At 53.1% G+C, this 17,937-nt stretch overlaps 7 protein-coding genes across 7 annotated transcripts; 4 read left to right on the forward strand and 3 right to left on the reverse strand.

Annotated features, from left to right (window-relative positions):
- Positions 1-3,003: 3,003 nt before the first annotated feature.
- J7T54_007050 (Protein import receptor MAS20-related protein) lies at positions 3,004-3,682 on the reverse strand (the record flags this gene model as incomplete). The annotated part of the gene is made up of 4 exons (XM_051510234.1): positions 3,004-3,117; positions 3,165-3,265; positions 3,317-3,562; positions 3,622-3,682. 4 exons carry the CDS (start codon positions 3,680-3,682, stop codon positions 3,004-3,006), a joined length of 522 nt encoding a protein of 173 aa, XP_051366264.1.
- A 565-nt stretch (positions 3,683-4,247) lies between these two features.
- J7T54_007051 (Exocyst complex component-like protein) lies at positions 4,248-6,229 on the forward strand (the record flags this gene model as incomplete). The annotated part of the gene is made up of 3 exons (XM_051510246.1): positions 4,248-4,301; positions 4,347-5,806; positions 5,863-6,229. The coding sequence occupies 3 exons, from the start codon at positions 4,248-4,250 to the stop codon at positions 6,227-6,229; spliced, it is 1,881 nt and encodes a 626-aa protein (XP_051366265.1).
- A 584-nt stretch (positions 6,230-6,813) lies between these two features.
- On the forward strand, positions 6,814-8,191 carry J7T54_007052 (Serine/threonine-protein phosphatase PP2A catalytic subunit; the record flags this gene model as incomplete). Its single annotated transcript, XM_051510257.1, has 7 exons — positions 6,814-6,969; positions 7,110-7,151; positions 7,206-7,311; positions 7,367-7,900; positions 7,948-8,020; positions 8,093-8,118; positions 8,169-8,191. The coding sequence occupies 7 exons, from the start codon at positions 6,814-6,816 to the stop codon at positions 8,189-8,191; spliced, it is 960 nt and encodes a 319-aa protein (XP_051366266.1).
- Positions 8,192-8,715: 524 nt separating this feature from the next.
- On the reverse strand, positions 8,716-9,765 carry J7T54_007053 (uncharacterized protein; the record flags this gene model as incomplete). The annotated part of the gene is made up of 1 exon (XM_051510268.1): positions 8,716-9,765. The coding sequence occupies one exon, from the start codon at positions 9,763-9,765 to the stop codon at positions 8,716-8,718; it is 1,050 nt and encodes a 349-aa protein (XP_051366267.1).
- Positions 9,766-13,013: 3,248 nt separating this feature from the next.
- J7T54_007054 (Carcinoembryonic antigen-related cell adhesion molecule-like protein) lies at positions 13,014-14,923 on the forward strand (the record flags this gene model as incomplete). Its single annotated transcript, XM_051510279.1, has 5 exons — positions 13,014-13,201; positions 13,251-13,334; positions 13,384-13,437; positions 13,564-14,210; positions 14,274-14,923. 5 exons carry the CDS (start codon positions 13,014-13,016, stop codon positions 14,921-14,923), a joined length of 1,623 nt encoding a protein of 540 aa, XP_051366268.1.
- Positions 14,924-15,768: 845 nt separating this feature from the next.
- Positions 15,769-16,821, forward strand: J7T54_007055 (m7GpppX diphosphatase-like protein; the record flags this gene model as incomplete). The annotated part of the gene is made up of 2 exons (XM_051510290.1): positions 15,769-15,841; positions 15,905-16,821. The coding sequence occupies 2 exons, from the start codon at positions 15,769-15,771 to the stop codon at positions 16,819-16,821; spliced, it is 990 nt and encodes a 329-aa protein (XP_051366269.1).
- A 143-nt stretch (positions 16,822-16,964) lies between these two features.
- J7T54_007056 (uncharacterized protein) lies at positions 16,965-17,763 on the reverse strand (the record flags this gene model as incomplete). Its single annotated transcript, XM_051510301.1, has 3 exons — positions 16,965-17,295; positions 17,353-17,432; positions 17,482-17,763. The coding sequence occupies 3 exons, from the start codon at positions 17,761-17,763 to the stop codon at positions 16,965-16,967; spliced, it is 693 nt and encodes a 230-aa protein (XP_051366270.1).
- Between the last annotated feature and the right edge of the window lie 174 nt (positions 17,764-17,937).

The following is a 17,937-nucleotide window of genomic DNA, read 5'->3' on the forward strand; positions in this document are numbered from 1 at the left end:
GGCCAAATTGCTGTGGGCTTGGCGATCAGGAACTCTAGTCGACGCCACGCAGTAAGCAACCCCCCTATCAGGATGACACCCTTGCCCAAACCGACAAATACACTTAAGTGCGTCGTTCCCTGGGCCCTGGCAAGGGCCGCAAGGCTGCACAGCACTACCGAGTGACGCGAAGGAGACTAGTCACTTTGATCGTTGAGGTTTGGCACGCTGAAATGTATTCACAGGCACCACGTGCTGATATCCGTGCCGCTCGCGCAAAGGGCGCCGCAGGTCCAGACGTGGGCGAAATGGGCAACGATTGCCTCGACTATTTAGCGATTACTGTGGCTGAACCCTGGTCTGGTCACTGCCATGTCACATCAGCAGCATAATAATAGTCAGAAGGCGCGTCACTGTCTAGTCTCTCATACGGCGTGCGGCAGACAAGGCATCACATCACCGGCAGGCAAAAGACTCGGACGGACGTCCAGGTGCTGAAGCACATTAGCCCATGATCATATCGCTTTTCTCGATGTAGCTAGACAGTCCGCTTAGCTGACTGCCCGATGACAGCAAATCCATCAGACGGTAACGCGGAGTGGCTTCATGCACGCAAAGCAACGCATTGCAGCGGTCATGTCTATCTGCGTTGCTTTTTGCCAGGCCACGACCATTCTCGTCTAGAACATCTCCAGCTCGTTCCTCGCAGCAAAGAGCCATAGACTATCGAAGCACCCGCGTTTCGGGCCACGTGCTTCAGGCCGCTCTGGTGTACTACATTTGTCTCGAGCGCTTCGACGTCTGTCTAGAAGCGTCAACTCAGGGCTGGCTGACCACGATAAGAAGTGATGATAGGACGGCGTTCCCGTGCATCTGGGCCCGTTCCGCCATCTTGTCAGCAACGAACGATCCCACGTCGTGCGTTCGGCACTAGCAGATCCAAGGCAGCGTGATAACGAATCACACCTGGCGCAGTCCGGCCGGGGCTATTAGCGAATGCGAGCTGACCATGGAAAAAAACCGTGGCGCTGGGTGCCTTTCTGTTGATGATTTGCAACATTGGGATACGGGCGTCGAGCGATGAGCTGCGTCTGTACCATCGTGTTGGGTTCATTTCGTGAGAGTCGGCCAACCACGGCGCCTGCAGCCACCCACACTGCAATCGCAAGAGGCGAACCGCCGCACCCCCTCTCGCTCATATGACCAACAGACTCGACCAAGTTCAGCGACCTGGACGGGCTGACAGGGTTTCCTATTTCCTCTTCCAGACGGACGTGGCGTATGCGGGCGCTCACTTTCAGTAATACGTGTGAGTGGACCTTTGGTTGCCTGCTTGTGCTGTAGACATCATCACTTGTACCGTACAGTCGCAGGTGATAAGGTGCAAGCGCAACTTTGGGCAGACACTACATGCAGTCCTGGAGGGTTGGGGAGGGAGACTGAAGGGAATCATGACCTCAACTCGCCACGAATTTGGCCATAGGCGGGACGCTTGGTGGAATGGCATCTTGGTGGCTTCGGCCAGTCAACGCTTGACCGCCAAAATGAGAAGGGCGTGGCTATGAAAGTCGTGTTCGAAAATTAGGGGTGGCGGTGGTCGCCGAAGACAACCCTCCCGTTATAATTGGGAAGGTCAGCATTCACGGCTGATATGGCCTATCAGTCTCTACTCGGATGTCTAGATTCGAAGCGGCCTGAATCACACTGCATACAAGTAGCCACGATAGAAATGCAACAAGATTCGACATGCTGGTGGTTGTACTGCCGTGAAATTCGGCGTATTGATATGTCTGCCCCTTAAGATGTGAGCAGCCACGCATGGCATCGACTGTTTTATGGCAAGAGTGCGCTCTTGGGGACCAAAGCTGAACGGGAGCAGAGTCTAAACAGAGTGATATGCCGGGGCTTAGCTGTTATGATCCGACCTGGTGAGTCCGTTGATGTCTACTATTGAAGGGATAAATTCATGGGTAATAGGTAGTCAAGGTACCTGATACATTGGAGTTTTGATTCTCGCATCTTATGATGATCGGGAGCCAGCGTCAATATGTGCTGTTCTAGCTGGTTCTCGAGAAGTAGAGTAATGAGGTGACGCCAAATGTTGCTGAGCATGCAAACGATGTATTTCATCTAGATGCTGAGTCGCCGGTGGTCAGGCGAGAAAGGTCCCTTGGGAATGTATGTAGCCTTGGTGTTGGATTTGCCTCTATGAGTCGATATGAGTCAAAACCTTTAAACGCACACAAGCCTGTAAGTTACAATAACTTTCAGCGGAAGGGGATCATGTTGGCTGACATGTATTTCCTAGCAAGCGTCTTGATGTTAATCGTGGCAGAGTCAGCCAGCGTCTTGGGCATACCACTTCACTTCGGATGCTTGTCACGATATATTTCCCGCTATCAACTGGTTCCAAAGTAACTGCTGGTACATAAATGAATGTTGTTCCTTCTTGTGAGAGAGAAGTCAGAGTGAAGAAGCCAGTTAAGGGATTGAAAAGACAGTGTCTCTCAGGTATTCAAGGCCCCTATTCACACGTCAAAGCCACAAAGCTCAGATTTGTTGGTCACTATACTGAAAGCCATACCCATCTCGAGGTCTAAGGATGTAACACAAACAGTCTAGGTATGGAATGCGTAGAAGACAGACAACTTGGGTTGATCCGAAGATGTGCTCCACAACCCAAGCCGCCGAATCTTTGGACATCAACGGAAGGACTCAAAAACCTGTCCAGGATAGATATGCAGAGCAAAAAAGCATAAGCCAGGACTTCGCCAGAGCCTTTCGAAAATTATTGTATGAGACTATTTGGCTAAGGTTTCCACGTAGAATGGGGCACCGTGTCTGGACCATATGCTTTCCCCTTGCGCCGGAGCGTTCTCATTTCAACGTGACATGTTTTGTACAAAGTATGGTACATCAAAGTCCTACAACATCCCTCTTGTCAATAGTTGTGACATCCTCGCGTGAGAGCATCTGATCGGCCAACCATCGACAGGACGTAATCGCAATGGGTGTATCAGGGCTTTAATCGAGGCCGACGTTGGGGATGTTGCCAAGGTCGATGCCGCCGGTACGACTGGCGGTGATATCAAGCGAGCTGTCGTGGGCGATCATGTCGGCTAGGATGTCTAATATGGGCTGTAAAGGGTTAGCATCAACTTAAGGTTGTTCGCCAGTTGACGTACCTTGGGCACAGTGCTGTCGTAGATTTTGATCAGATCACCAGGCGCAGGGTACACTTTGAGACCCTTGTAGAACGCCAAAGCAGATTCAACCTTTCTCGAAGCTGCTATCCATAAGTACTGCGTATTATCGCCAATTGACTGAAGGAACTCACGGTCTTGGCTCAGCATTTCTCCAGTCATGACTTGCTCATTGAAGTAGGCCTCGCGCTCCTCGACGCCCTGGGGGAAGCCCTCCTCATTGGCCTCGTCAATAAGCGACTTGATGGCCGCTCGTTGCTTCAGGGACGAAATCTCTTGCTCCTCCTTTTCGGCCCGAAACTGCCTGCGCTCGTTCCTCCTGAGGTTGCGTCGGAACTCGACCTGGTTTCGGCGCTGGTAGTCAAAGTACGCGGCATAGGCTGTATCCTTATCAGACCTTGGATTACTGAGAATAGAGGTGGAAGGGGCGCGTGCATACCGAGGATGCCCGTCGCAGCGGTTGCGACAGTAGCTGTGACGACAGTAGTTGTCGAGACCATGATGGCGCGGCTCTAGTTCGTAATAGGGGAAACGTAGAAGACGTTCAAATTGTCGACAGAGCGTCTGATCTAACGGCACAGCTAACAGTTGGCGATGGACCTGGAAGCGATAGAAGTAGTTGGGTGGATGGGATGGGCGTGTAACTGCAGCTCGATCGGAAAGCACTGCTTTGCATCACCAATTTTTTTTGACGTCGAACGCGGCTCCCTACAGGCTGGAAGCTTAGTGTGGCTGGAGTCGCGATGCAGTGTGGCTGGTGCCCTGACCGTGAATTCGTCGGCTAAACTCGAAACGGCCGGGCTTGTCACAATGGGACGGAGCTTGGGGAGCACCTGCGCCTCGTTAGAGGCACGACTCGACGGCTCGCCAGCTACTAATTACTCAAGGCGGGAACCATAACATCTCGACGCGTCGGGGCAGCACTCATCATGAATTTACTATCCGAGGAGCGAAGCAAGATCTCTCTTCGGAGCGTGAAACGCAAGAATAAACCGACGGGCGCGCCCAAGATCTCGGCCCCCATTCCGCACGATGTCCACACACAACCTCTCGTTCCGTTACCCAATGCCCAGGCTCGACCTCGTCAGCGACCACCTCCATCCGCAGGCGGAAAGGTACGTTTGCGTACCGGATCTTGAGTATACCTGGAAACTGACTCTGTAGACATCGGATCTTGTGAAGCGACGGTACTCAACCCGGTTCAACCAGGACTTTGATCCGAGTGCACCTCCTCCAGTTCCAGCAGTCCCATCCGTAGGCAAATACGCACCCGCCGAGCGTCTGCCGCCAGCTCGAGCTGCGGGTGCCGCCCCCAACTTTGACCCGAAAGCGCTGCATGATCCGAACCTGGTCCCTGACCAATATGTTGCTGGCACGCTCGGGGACGCAACTGAGAACCAGATACGCGACTTTCAAGACCAATTGAGATCATACAAACAGGATGCATCCACGAAGCTCCAGCAGAACCTGCTCCAGAATCGCACTCAGTTCATCAAGATTAGTAAGGAAGCTGAGAAGTTGAAGAGCGAGATGCGAGCCTTGAGGAATCTCATGTCAGAGTTGAAGACCAACACGACGGCCCTCCGATCTGCGTCAAACAAAGGTGAAGGTGGTCCAGACCTGGGAGAGATGTCCACGGGCCTCAGCAAGAGAGATAAGCGAAGCTCTGTAGCGGATAGAACCGCGCTGTGGAACTCGCAGATGCAGGCGCTGTACAAGAGCGTAGAGGCTTCCCAGAAGTTTCTACCAAACGCACCTGGGCGCCACGTTGTGCAGAATGCTGGCCCATGGATCGAGCTGGACAATGCGACGTACAAGGCGCGCAGAGCTATGCAGATCTTCCTGCTGAATGACCATTTGCTAATAGCCTCGCGCAAAAAGAGAAAGACTGAAGGACCAATCGACGCTAAGGGACCAATGTCCAAGATGGTGGCGGACAGGTGTTGGTCGTTACTGGACATTGAAGTGGTGGATATGGCCAGCACAGGTGAATCTTCGGGTGGCCGAAACAAGCTGGCCGATGCTATCATGGTCCGCGGTGGAGGCCAGGACTCGTTCATCTACCGGACTGAGAAGCCTGAGGATCCTGAGAAGAAGACGCTACTGCTCAATGTGCGGAAAGCTGTCGAGGAGCTTCGCAAAGGTCTGCGGTCGGAGATGGAGGCCAACAACAAAGCCCGCGAGACCATCAACTACTTTGCATCAAGGGACCCTGGTCTTTTGCAGAAGACGGAACTCCTGGAAACACTATCTGACGTCAAAGATATGCTCATCGAGGTCGACGGCAAGCAACAAAACCTGCGATGGGTAGAAAGCCAGATGGATGAGCTAGACATTGACATTGCAGTGCAAGAGATTGAGCCCGCAGTCGCACGAGTCGAAAAGCTCAGGGGGTTGGCAAGGGGTTTGAAGAACAACGTCGTTGCCGTTGACTTTATCAACTTTAAGGTCGAAGAAAGATGTAGTAAACTAGGCACTGTTCTCATCCGAGAACTGAAAACAACACACAACGAGCAGAGCAAGACGAGGCGCAACGTCAGCTGGCTCACGAGGTTGGGTTTCGAGGACAGAGCCAGGGAAGCATACCTCGCAGCTCGAAGTGACACAATTCACAAACGAGCGAGGTGAGTCCCCAGTGAACTGGTTAGGTCGATGATGTTGTATAGCTAACGCGTGTCAGACAATGTATCTTCCAGGGCGACCTTCACCTGTACATCTGGCAAATATCCTTTGTCTACTTCATGGTCATTCACAACACCGTCAAATGCTTTCAAGGCTGTTTCCCACCGCCAATGATGAGCACCTGCGTCAAGTGGGCCAAACAGGAGGTTGAGGCTTTCAACTCCGTTTTGGCAAGGCAGCTTAGTAGCACAGAAAAAGGTGGTGAGGTCTGGAAAACGTGCATAGACAGGGCTAAAGAGCACGCGTCGATGCTGTCAGAGGCTGGGCTGGACTTCACTGATCTTGTGGGGAGGGATGTCGATGAGCAGAACTCGCAGCAAATTTCGGCGCCGGCCGGCGACGTTGGTCTGGGGGTAGCTTCGTGAACACGTTATTGGACGTGCTAGTCAACTTCTTAACGGTCTTCGGCATGCTACTGGTCCCTGAACGTGAACCTTATACGTACATCAAGGAGAAATGGCACAAAACAAGTCTTAATAAGAGGCCTTTCGCAACTGGAGCTCGAGTGGCGCAAATTACGAGGACGGTCGATGCAGGCGCGAGCTTGGGCCCGCTAAAGGGAAGCGTCAGCCACATGCCCTTGCATCTACGCCATCCACCAGTCATCACAGCGCTGCACCACTTCCAGTTCCAGTTGCGGCGTCTCCCCCCCATCCTGGCAATCTCCATACTGTTGCAACACATTGCCATCGGCAGCCTTTTTGCGAGGCACCCCTTTCGACGCGTCCACGATCTTGAGACGACTGAACGAACTTGTTACCCGTATCGCGGCAGACACTTTCCATTTCCGCAATTCACCTGTATCGGTACCGCAAGCTCAGCTCCCTGTCTGCTGTTGCCCCACCGCTGCTCGCGACCTGACGAACCTCGAATCCTCGCGAGAACGTCATTTTCCTGCAACCGCCCACACCATCGAATACCCTCATAGCGACGAGGAAATTCAGACGCCATGGATACCAACATGGAGGACGTACCCAGGGCGCCTGCCGACGTGTCGCCCGTGCAGACTGAGCCCGCCTCTATCCCTACACTAGATGGGTGGATCGAGAGCCTCATGGCTTGCAAGCAGCTGTCAGAGGGCGATGTTCAAAGGCTTTGTGAAAAGGTCAGTGCGAATTTCTACTGCTTGCGACGGGATGTGACGGCCTGTGCATCTTTGCTGTTGCGTGTAGCAGCCCAGTCAGCGCGACCGCACTCTCGCGTGACCGACGATTGAGATGAGCGACGGCTGACCCATGCCTACAGGCGCGAGAAGTCCTTACGGAGGAGTCAAACGTCCAGCCAGTGGTATGTCTCTAATGGCGAAGGAAGTCGTGATCTGAATACTCACATTTGGCGCAGAAATGCCCGGTCACCGTGTGCGGTGACATCCACGGCCAGTTCCACGATCTTATGGAGCTCTTCAAGATTGGTGGACCCAACCCGGACACCAACTACCTATTCATGGGTTTGTTTGATCTCTCGGCTAGCTGCAAGACCTTGTTCTGACCCCGACTTACCAGGTGACTACGTCGACCGTGGATATTATTCCGTCGAGACAGTCACGCTCCTCGTCGCCCTCAAGATCCGATACCCCCAGCGCATCACCATCCTCCGTGGTAATCACGAATCCCGTCAGATCACTCAAGTTTACGGCTTCTACGACGAGTGTCTCCGGAAATACGGCAATGCCAATGTGTGGAAATACTTCACCGACCTCTTCGACTACCTGCCGTTGACTGCCCTCATCGAGAACCAGATCTTCTGCCTTCACGGCGGCCTGTCGCCGAGCATCGACACGCTCGACAACATCCGTGCGCTTGATCGCATTCAGGAGGTGCCTCACGAAGGCCCAATGTGCGACCTTTTGTGGTCTGATCCCGATGACAGATGTGGCTGGGGCATCTCGCCCCGTGGTGCAGGATACACATTCGGCCAAGATATATCAGAGGCGTTCAACCATAACAATGGCCTGACGCTCATTGCGCGTGCGCATCAGCTGGTCATGGAAGGTTACAACTGGTCGCAAGATCGCAACGTGGTGACGATCTTCTCGGGTGAGTTGAAGCCACTCGTGTCCACGTTTTTCGTACTGACGGTGCAGCGCCCAACTACTGCTACCGATGCGGTAATCAAGCAGCGATCATGGAGATCGATGAACACCTCAAGTACACATTGTAAGTGTATCAAATTAACATCGTGCATCCAAATTTTAACAGTGCTAGCTTGCAATTTGACCCTTGCCCTAGAGCCGGCGAGCCGATGGTGTCGAGGCGTAAGTGGACTGTCTTTGCCCCAGAGAAAACATATGCTGACCTGTTTCAGGAACACCCGACTATTTCCTCTAAATCTGCAACTCGACTCATGTTCGAAGTAACTGTCCAAAGCTGGGTCATCGCAGTGGAGGTCTGGAGTGGCCTGGCAAGAGAATATATGTTTGGGGTTTCTGTACGCATCGTCACGCAGCTGAGTTCAAGGAACACCGCACCAAATACAGTGTTCATCCAGCTAGATCTTCGACCTCCGAGTTCATTTTATCAGGGGCGGCTAGACTTATGCAACATGGAGTCAGTAAGGCAGAAAAGGCTCCACGGTCTTTATGTTTGTGCTAAGTCTGTTGGTGCGCTCTTGACGCACGAAAGTGAAAAATGGATCAATGTTATCGAGTTAATGTGTGTGCTTGCGGTACGAGTAGCTCAGGGGTATTGAATCAAGGAGGGTAAAGCCATCGAACAAGTGCTACCCTACGCCCAACGCCGGTTCCATGCGGAACGAGCTCTTTTTTGAAGTTTGTTTCCACTCTTCATTATATCTCCAGGACTTTCCTCTCTTCTCTGATATCACTTTAGCCCTTCTTCCCCCATCAAGGATCCTATTTATATTCCATCTCGCGCTGAAGTGACATCTCCCATTCGTTTTCCCGGCTCCTCTCTTCGCCTGGCGTGGTAGGCTTTTCCTCGTTCAGAACAGCCTCGTCGTCCACGGCATTTCTGTCCGCAGTTGTCGCACCCTTCGAGTAGTCACCCGGCAGTTTCGCGCCATCGGGCACATGGAAGCGCTTATCCATGCGGTTCAGCGCCAAGATGTATACAACCACAAGTTCGATGAAGTAATTGAAGAGATAGTATGCTACCCTGTGGTTGAACCAGCCGGGATCCTCTTTTGGTCTAGGCATGAAGCCGATGGAGGCGCGAAAGATGGATCCGGTGGCGAGCAACGACGTGGTGATGAGCAAGATGACAACCTTGGCCGTCATGGAGCCTTGACCGAACTTGTCAACGGCACGCTTGCGTGGCCAGACAAGCAACAATAGGGTGGCTGGAAGAGGAATGGTGGAGAGGAAAGCCATGTAGATGGCTGATGTGCGGCGAATGTCGGCGAAATTGGACAGCATGGAGCGGTCGAGTGTGAAGCAGCTCGACACGACTGCGTAGACAACCATGACGAAGCAGGCGAATATACCAAAGTAGAGGAAGTAAAAAGTCCAATTGAGGGTCTTACTCCATCCAAAATTAGGGTGGTACGCCCTGGTAAGCCGCTGCAGGAAGATGAGGTTGATGACGAAGAGGATGAGGACGCCAGCGTTGAAGAGGATGCCGGCGGCTATCGAGATACGGACATTGTCTGGCCGTGTCGCCCACACGATGCGCAGGATGCAGGCGACCATGCGAGCAAAGCAGAAATAGAAGACGACGGCCGACAAGAGGAACTTGTGACCTCGTCTGCCGTTGCGCTTCCATATGGTCATGTTCAAGATGGCGCCGGCGAGGAAGCAGGCGAGGAAGACGGCGCAGATGGGCACGTCGACCTTGACTGTCGGGATGCCGCCGTGTTGGGCGAACTGAGACACATATGGGGGACCAGAGGGGGCCTCAGCTGGCTGTCCCCCGGCGCTTCCTCCTTGTGCTGACTGCGAAGACATTTTGAGAGAGGTTGACCTTGTTGATGCCTATCGAGGTCTCATGTGCTGTGTGTCCAAACAGAACTCGCTCCACAGGCGCGCAGTCGGCTGGGAGCAGATTGGTAATTTGAAAAGTCTTTGGAAAACCGAAGACTCTGGTTTTCGTCTTCATTTTATCATCGACCATTAGCGACGTCGACGCCTCTTCATATGAAGATCTGAGACGCGGGAGACACCAAACCAACAGGCCCCGGGTCCGGCAGCAGCCCGTCAAGTCGGCATTTCGGGAGCCATCGTAGGGCCTTGAGATGCTTCGTGATGACATGGAATGTACAAAGGGTGCATTGCGATCCTACGTTGGAGGCTTCGGTACGTGGGATTCTAGGTGATCAACATCGGACGTCGGGAGTTGAGCCAGCGACGGGATCTACCCTGGCTAAGGAGTGCATTCAAATGCTAGCAGCAGTCTGCGCAAAGTCGTGGTCCGGCTAACAGCGGGCCACCCTAGGCGTCGATCGAGTCGGTGATCGGCTTCTTAGAGTGCCGACGCGAACTTCATTTGCCCCCTCGTTCGTTTTTGAGATTCCGTGTGCTTCGTTACACAAGCTTGCCATTCATGCATATTCAGTCAATCGCTGTCGTCCATCCGTTTTCAAATTCAGACTCGAACGCTTCCTTATGATCACATTTGGCTGGCGGCCATGTTGAGCTTCAATGGTCCAATCCTAGGGCGCGCCTGTCGGTTGGTTGGACGCCCGCACTTTGACGGCACTCGGTAGACTGATGATGATGGCACAGGAGGCTTTTTGAATAATATAATTCTCCAATTTGTTTGAGAAATAGCGATCGCATGCCTACTTCCTCAGATGCGGAGAACTGCAGTATCAAGCTTACGTGTAGTAGGTAAAAGGTAAGGTATGGGGATGGTACTCGACTGATTGCTGCTGGCATATGGCATGTCGTAGGCTACCCTATCGAAGCTCTGCCACGCCTAACTTTGTAACTCAACTTTTACGAATATTCATCAATTCGATCAACCAAGCCCCGAGAGGAATGAATAAATAATCGCAGTTTGCTATTCTATAAAGTTGAACAGGAAGTGAGTTAATACACCGCAAGGTGTCATTGCCATCCATGTTTACCGGCAGTAACAGGCCGGACGTATATACGACACAAAACGTATATACATTGTCACAGTATGGTTAGCCGTGGCATTCATCTTCCAGCTCATGCACGCCTGCTGCGTGAGACGTGCCGCAACGTCTGTATCTGCAACGAGTTCTTCCTGTTGGGGCCAAAGTCGTCAAGGAGGTTCGGGCGATGATTGACGACCCGCCGAGATTGCTCAATTTGATATATTCACCTGAATCCAGAGATTTCGTAACGCTGCACTATGCAAATTTCAAACTCGTGAGTGAGAACGCACCTCCACTTGGTGGCACGATGGACATGACTTGGGTATGCTGATAGGCTTTCGAGTTTATGTCAGACCCTGTTTAACCGCAGTGCACCACCAAAAATAGAGCATAGGACCAGAGACCAGAGTTCAGAGCTACCGGCATTCGCGGAATGTTGTTAAAGACCCATGCGTCGATCCACGTAGGTCAAGGCGCATCATCTGTTGCATTCACCACGATCTGCTTCCTTTGATGTTTGTCTGGACTTTGAGACTTGTTGAGTTGTGCTCATGGCTGGGGGCGGCGTGAGTCACTACTGGGGTCAGTGCTTGCTGGTCCGTCCCGAGCCGTGCGGTTCTCAGTCGAACTCGCATTCCAATTTCCAGTGTGGAATACGTAGGCGCTATCTGTAAATATGTACAACGGGCTGAAACTGAGAGTACCAATAGAATTCATCACCTCGGAGGGTTATACTGTTCATGATCTTGCTTTGTTTCATTTTCTCTTTTCAAACTTGGTCATATATCACGATATTCGATTAGATGTTTTGACTGTGCGTGACCGTGCACGTATCAAAAGCTGAGACACCCCATCTAGCAAGACAGCGCTAGCGGACAAAAAGCAAGGACTCCTTGCGGATGTGGGCAACCGCCATTGGATGAATCGACTTTAGCCCCGGCCAGCGTCCATCTGAACCATGTTCCCCAAGATTGCACGTTCGCGAGCGCAAGTAGCTTCCCAGCCATTTCAGTATGAGAAGAAACCTCCTGACTCAGTGAGATGGCTGGGGCCACGCTTGGCGCCCGATCAAGCGACAAATACAGACCTTCACTGACTGCGACTGGGTACACGTTTGCGTTCGACAGACAGTCTGGATGGCGAGGCACTCAAAGAATGATGAATGTAAGCGCTTTATCTTCATCACTGTTGAATTGGTCTCATTATCACGGTTTGCCAGAAGTACTGAAAACCAGACCTCAGCAACCTGGTGAGATCGCACCTCGTGTGCTGTTCCTGCAGGTACCTTCCTGAAGCAGCGACCCAGCCTGTCAACAACCTCCCCCACCCGGGCGATCCCCCTGGCAGCTTCCACCAACAACCTTCACGCGCCAATTTCCCACGTTCAGTCCTCCTCTCCTCTCCTCCTGTTCACCGTTGCCGTCAGTGTGCACGTCAAGCACAGAATCGCCTCTGCCCGCCGTGCCCTCCCTGCCTCTGCCCGGAGAACCAGCTCGTCCATGAGCTTGGGTTCAATCCACAGGGTGACAAGATTTCCAGGAACGACCATCGACGGGGACGAAGTCGCATCATCAATCTTCGCAGGTCTACTACTCAGGTCGCTCTGACCTCGCTTTGACCTCCAGTCTTTTCTCACAACCACCACCTCGCGTCGCTCTTCGCTCTCCTTTGCCAGACTTTGATCTGGTCCTCTTCTCTTTCGCGACTCTCGCTTACCATCTCTTCCCGATTATCTCCTTCCAGCGGTCACCAAACACCGATTGCCGCCAAAACTGAACGACACTCATTTCGAGCTCCCAAGACCGCGTCAACGGCACCGCCTTTCTTCGCCTCGGTCGAAATTACCATTCGCGATTCGAGCATCGCTCCAGTCGCTCTTCAACCTCTAGGCATTATAGAAGGACCAGTCTATTCTGATTTACGACAATTGGAAATCCAGAGTCAGATCTGACCCTCCTCAGAGCAATACCTTGGCGCAGTCCAGAGCATCCATTGACTGCTGCAATATCTCTCCGTCGAACTCACAGTGGTCAAGCGAACAAGTAGCCCGCTGGAACTTTCACAAATCGGAACATTCGAAGTGTCTCAGATCCATCGTGGCACGGTGTCTCGCAGTTCCCACCGTACCACGCGATGCAGCCCAACGGCACCACAAGGCGGCATAGCCGGGCCACACGTGCTGCGCTGATTGCGCTCCTGTCAGTTTCACCGGCAATTGTCACAGCGCAGTCGGAGGAGTGTGTTTCCTTGGAGGGGTCTTCACTTTGCTCCTCGTGGCAGTCAGCATCATTCTCCAGAAGCCAAGATCTCACAAATGATTTGTGAGTAGCATGAGGCTTCATCCCAACTTCCCAGCTAACAGTACGGCAGTCCGTTCTTGGAATTCGTCACAGACAGAGAGTCCTTCGACAGGGAGTTCTCCCAATACCTCAAAACGACGTACATCCGCGACAAGTACGTGCACTTAGCAAACAACCCATCCGCTCTGCTAATGCCCGCCTAGGTACCAGCGTCTATTTGATTGCAGCGGCATCGACTTGACGGACAGTCAAGACTGGTATGCTCGTTGGACAACTTCAGTCCTATGCAACTCAATCGTACAACAGTCTCGGTCACCGTGTGGTCTCTCTGACGATGAAGCTGTACCTCTCTGCGCGGACGCATGCGCCGAGTTTGCTCAGAGTGCTTCATTTTTAACATCAGACCGAGATCTCTGCCCAGCACCGAACGACAATCTAGCTCAGCTCATCCGAGCTGACTTTGTTACCTGCCACCTGCCCGACGACTCATTGGGCGAAAACTGCATCAACCCGGCCAACAACGGACCTGACGAGGACAACTGCGGATTCGGCAATAGCACCATTGGTCTTTGCTGGCATTGCTCAGAGGGCGGCGCCAATTCGACCGAGACATGCTGTTATAATTCTAATGCCGAGGAACGATGTCAAGGTGTCGAGCTTCCCGTCATCACTTCCACTTTGGTTCTCGAAAGTCCCACGCGGTCCTCGGAACCTGAAAACACCTCATCATCGTCCGGAGAAGGTGACAGCGGCAACGGCAATAGCAGTGGCAATGAAGACGACGACGACTCTGGTGGTCTCAGCGGTGGAGCTATCGCAGGTATCGTCGTTGGTACTCTAGCGGGAATCGCTCTCATTGCCGCTGCTCTCTTCTTCTGTATCCGGCGCTCAAAGCGCAGGGAAGGCAGCCAGCACGGGAGCATTTTCAACCAGCCCTCGCCGAGCCGCGGAGGCGCCCGTCCCATGTCGCAGGCACAGGCACAGGAAGCTCCTCAAGGCTACGAGATCCTTCCCGGAGGCCGCATTGCGCGTATGTCGGCAATCGAGGGACACTCTGGAGATTCTTCCCCGCAACACCATGGCAAGACTGCAGGAGGAGCAGCAGCAGCCGGCGCTGCCGCTGGCTACATGGGAGGTCGTCGTAAGGATAGCAACACACAATCGTCATCCGATGAATATGCCGAGTCCGAGCCTCGGACAGGTATACTTCGTCCTCCGCCGAGCGCCACGCGGAGGAACGGCTCCCTTTCCAGCAATTCCATTTTTGGGACGTCTGTGCCGCAGTCACCCGCTAGTCCAGAAGGCTTCTCGTCTCCTCCGGGTGTTAGTAGCCAGCAGTCCGAACAGCTGCCATTCTTCAAGGATTACTACTCACAAGACGACATTCACCCCGGTGACCGCGTGGCTGTCCTATGGGCTTACCAGCCTCGTGCTACAGACGAGTTCACTCTCGAACGTGGGGACATGCTCAAGGTCGTCGGTATCTGGGACGATGGATGGGCCACGGGCATCATGATTGATGAGCGGGCAGACGATTGGGATATCAGGCGCCAGGCTCAGCGTGATAGCGGCGTGTCCCATGCGTCCGGCCGTCGCGACAGCTCGCCCTCTGCCAGCGGAGAGATCAAAGCGTTCCCTCTGGTCTGCGTTTGCATGCCCGACCACTGGAGGAAGACGATTGAAGGAGATGGATCAACTGATGTGGGATCCAATGCCAACCACCCCCTATCTGGTCAAATGTGATGAACCCATTTTCGACCTACTTCATTGAGTACTCGGCGCACATTGACTATCGGCTACAACCCCTCGCGCTACTTTGGACGCGGATTCGTGGCTTCTCTGCTCATCACTAGACTGATGGAATAATTCTTCCTTAGCGCCTGCCGGGGTGACGATACTGCCTCATGTTGGAGCTGGACGCTACCAGCCACTCGGCGAATATCTCTTGAGCGAGCATGAAGCCTTTATTTGAGGCAATGAGCGAGCTGTTGCACGCCGGGAAGACACACACCCTTAATGTTTTCTGTCTTATCAAACGCCACTTGCGCACGTCGCAACCACCCGGGCCCGAGGAGTCAGCGCCAGATGTCTGTTGTCTCGAGATGATACTGGCCTAGGCGAACCGGGGCACAAGCACTGGTGATGATGCCCTTGCCGCATTCTTTTCACTTCACGACTGTCCTTATATACCCGGCAGTTAGCTGCCACTGGAGTTTTTATAGCGACGAGGATGTTAGAACGTATCGAATTAGACGGCTAGTCTGGCATTTCACGGCTGTATATAGCATGTTACCTACATAGTCAGAATTTTGGGGGCGCTTCTTTAATCGACTTTGATTGTTAGTGGCGCACACATACATATTCAAGCATTGATTGTCTAGCGAAGCGTGACGGTTGTCAAACCAAACTGTGTACTTAACTGAATTAACAATTTGCATTGCTGTTGGGCGACGCGGGGTTGGGAGGGGCACCTCACCTCACTCTCATCTCGACAACCCTTTCACAATCTTCCAAACTGGCACTTATTCCGACACGTTTTCAATTGAGACCTCTGTTTTTCCAGCCGAAGCAGACACAAACAGACAGCAATGGCAGATCAGGTCAAGGCGAATGCCGAGGCCCTCGTGCCTCGCTTCAAGCTTGAGCGCGTCTTGAATCAGGGTTCGTCACCTCACTATTTCATATACAGCAACCAGCCGAGTACGCGGGCTAACTTTGGAGCAGACCAGGCTGGGCGTAGAACAACTCTTGTGGGCACAATTGATCAGGAGCCGGCTTTACTCATACTGGAGAGAGCCCCCTTTCCTACCTCAGAGGACTACCTAGCCAGCATCCCATCGTCACTCGCCCGACTCAGAAACCTCGGGGCAAACGACATTTATCACTGGTACATGGCACAGAGTGGCGGGAGCACGGACAACAAGGACGATGAATTCCACGCAGATCTCAAGATCAACCTAGTCTGCCCTTGCACCGACAAGCACGTCAAAAAGTACAGCAAACAGGGGGTCCGCTTTGTAACCGAGACGCCCTCTATTTACAAAGACCATGTTCGGCCGCTGATGCAGACCAACCGCGACCAGGGCCGATTAAACTGGGTATTCAACATCCTCGACGGAAAGACTGAGGTTGAGGACGTGATCTTTCGAGCCAAACCCTGGGACGTGCCTGGACAGGCTGAGGACGACAAGGAAGGGTTTCTGCTATTGCCCGATCTGAACTGGGACCGCAAGACCTTGGATGCGCTGCATCTTCTTGCCTTGGTGGAGAGACGAGATCTGTGGTCGTTGCGTGACCTGCGAAAGAAGCATATAGGATGGCTAAAGAAGATGAAGGAGCATCTGCTTGACGCCGCGACAGAAACGTATCCGACCATTGACCGAGATCAGATCAAGCTCTATGTACACTACCAGCCAACGTATCACCACCTGCATATCCACATTGTACATGTGGCGCTGGAGGCTGGCGCGACGCAGGCAACTGGCAAGGCGGTCGGGCTGGAGTCGATTATCGAGACGCTCGAGGTGATGGACGGCGGCAAGGAGGACGGTATGGATAGGTTGTCGATGAGTTATACGCTCGGTGAAGCGAGTGAGTTGTGGGAGAAGGTGTTTCGTCCCTTGAAAGAAGGGAGTGCTTAGGATGAACGGGAAAGCTTCTCAATGGCAATGACCAGGTCGTTGACGCTAGCGCCATGAGGGCAATCGGTCCATTCGCCGCCATCGCGGATGCAGTAGATTTCGTTATCTAGTCGCACCGTGCAGGATTTTGTCACACCAGCCTGTCAATTGTTAGCAAGCTGAGCGTAGGCGGTTGCGTTTTGGAAGCGTACATCCGCTGTCCTGGTGACACTGTTTCGCAGCATTTCCAGTCCATGAGCACCGTCGTCGCGGGTTGCGCATTCATTCAACGCGTCAAAGTCCAAAGCATGCTCCAGGGCACAGTCCTCGACAAGAGCACGCTCGGGAATGTGCTTGTAGTCCTTAGTGAGGCACATAATAAAGCCGAGACTCAGCTTGGGATCGGGGTATAGTTCTCGCGCGCAGAGTTCGATTATGTTTCCCATGCATTCGGACGGACCATGCATACACTCTACGCCATCGTGGGAAGCCGGCCTGCGTATCATTGTGAGTCTTCTCTGGTTTAAATGCGGGTTCGGGGAGCAAACACACTTTCCAATGTAGGAGATTTTGAAGTCAACCTTGTCAGAGACACGTTGCATCACAGGAAGGATGAGTTCTCGGAGGGCGTCCTGATGAAGTCAGTATCCGCGACACGGTTGGTACAAAGACGAGCCATACCCTCGTATCTGGGCACTTGCTGATAATATGCGCTTCCAGAGGAACTTTGTTGCCGAGGACTGTTTCGCTGTTGCCTGCATACGAAGGCGCCGCTCGAATAATGCCGAACCATTGGAAGCAGGCGTAGTATGTTATAAATGCCGTCAGAAAGGTTGCGGCGACGATGCGCGCGAGGCCACGGCGGCCCGTGCGAGGGTTGCTCATCTTGGTGGTATTAAGGGTGTAGCTGGACTGGTCGGCGGTGGCGGTGCGTTGGGATTCGGCTTGATTCTTTTTGTCCATTGTGTGATGACTGACTGAGGATATTACCGATAACGAGAGGGCGTAATTACGTGGATGATGCTGTTTTGGGGAGGTCGGGACTGTAACGGTGCCAGATATGATGCAGCCAAGACACCGTTTGTTTGGGGTGCTTGGACTCCAAGTGTGGAGGGGTCAGCAGTCCAGAGTCTACTT

The sequence above is a fragment of the Emericellopsis cladophorae genome (genome assembly GCF_022114955.1).
Source record: "Emericellopsis cladophorae strain MUM 19.33 chromosome Unknown NODE_2_length_1295279_cov_118_880017, whole genome shotgun sequence".
Lineage (NCBI taxonomy): Eukaryota > Fungi > Ascomycota > Sordariomycetes > Hypocreales > Bionectriaceae > Emericellopsis > Emericellopsis cladophorae.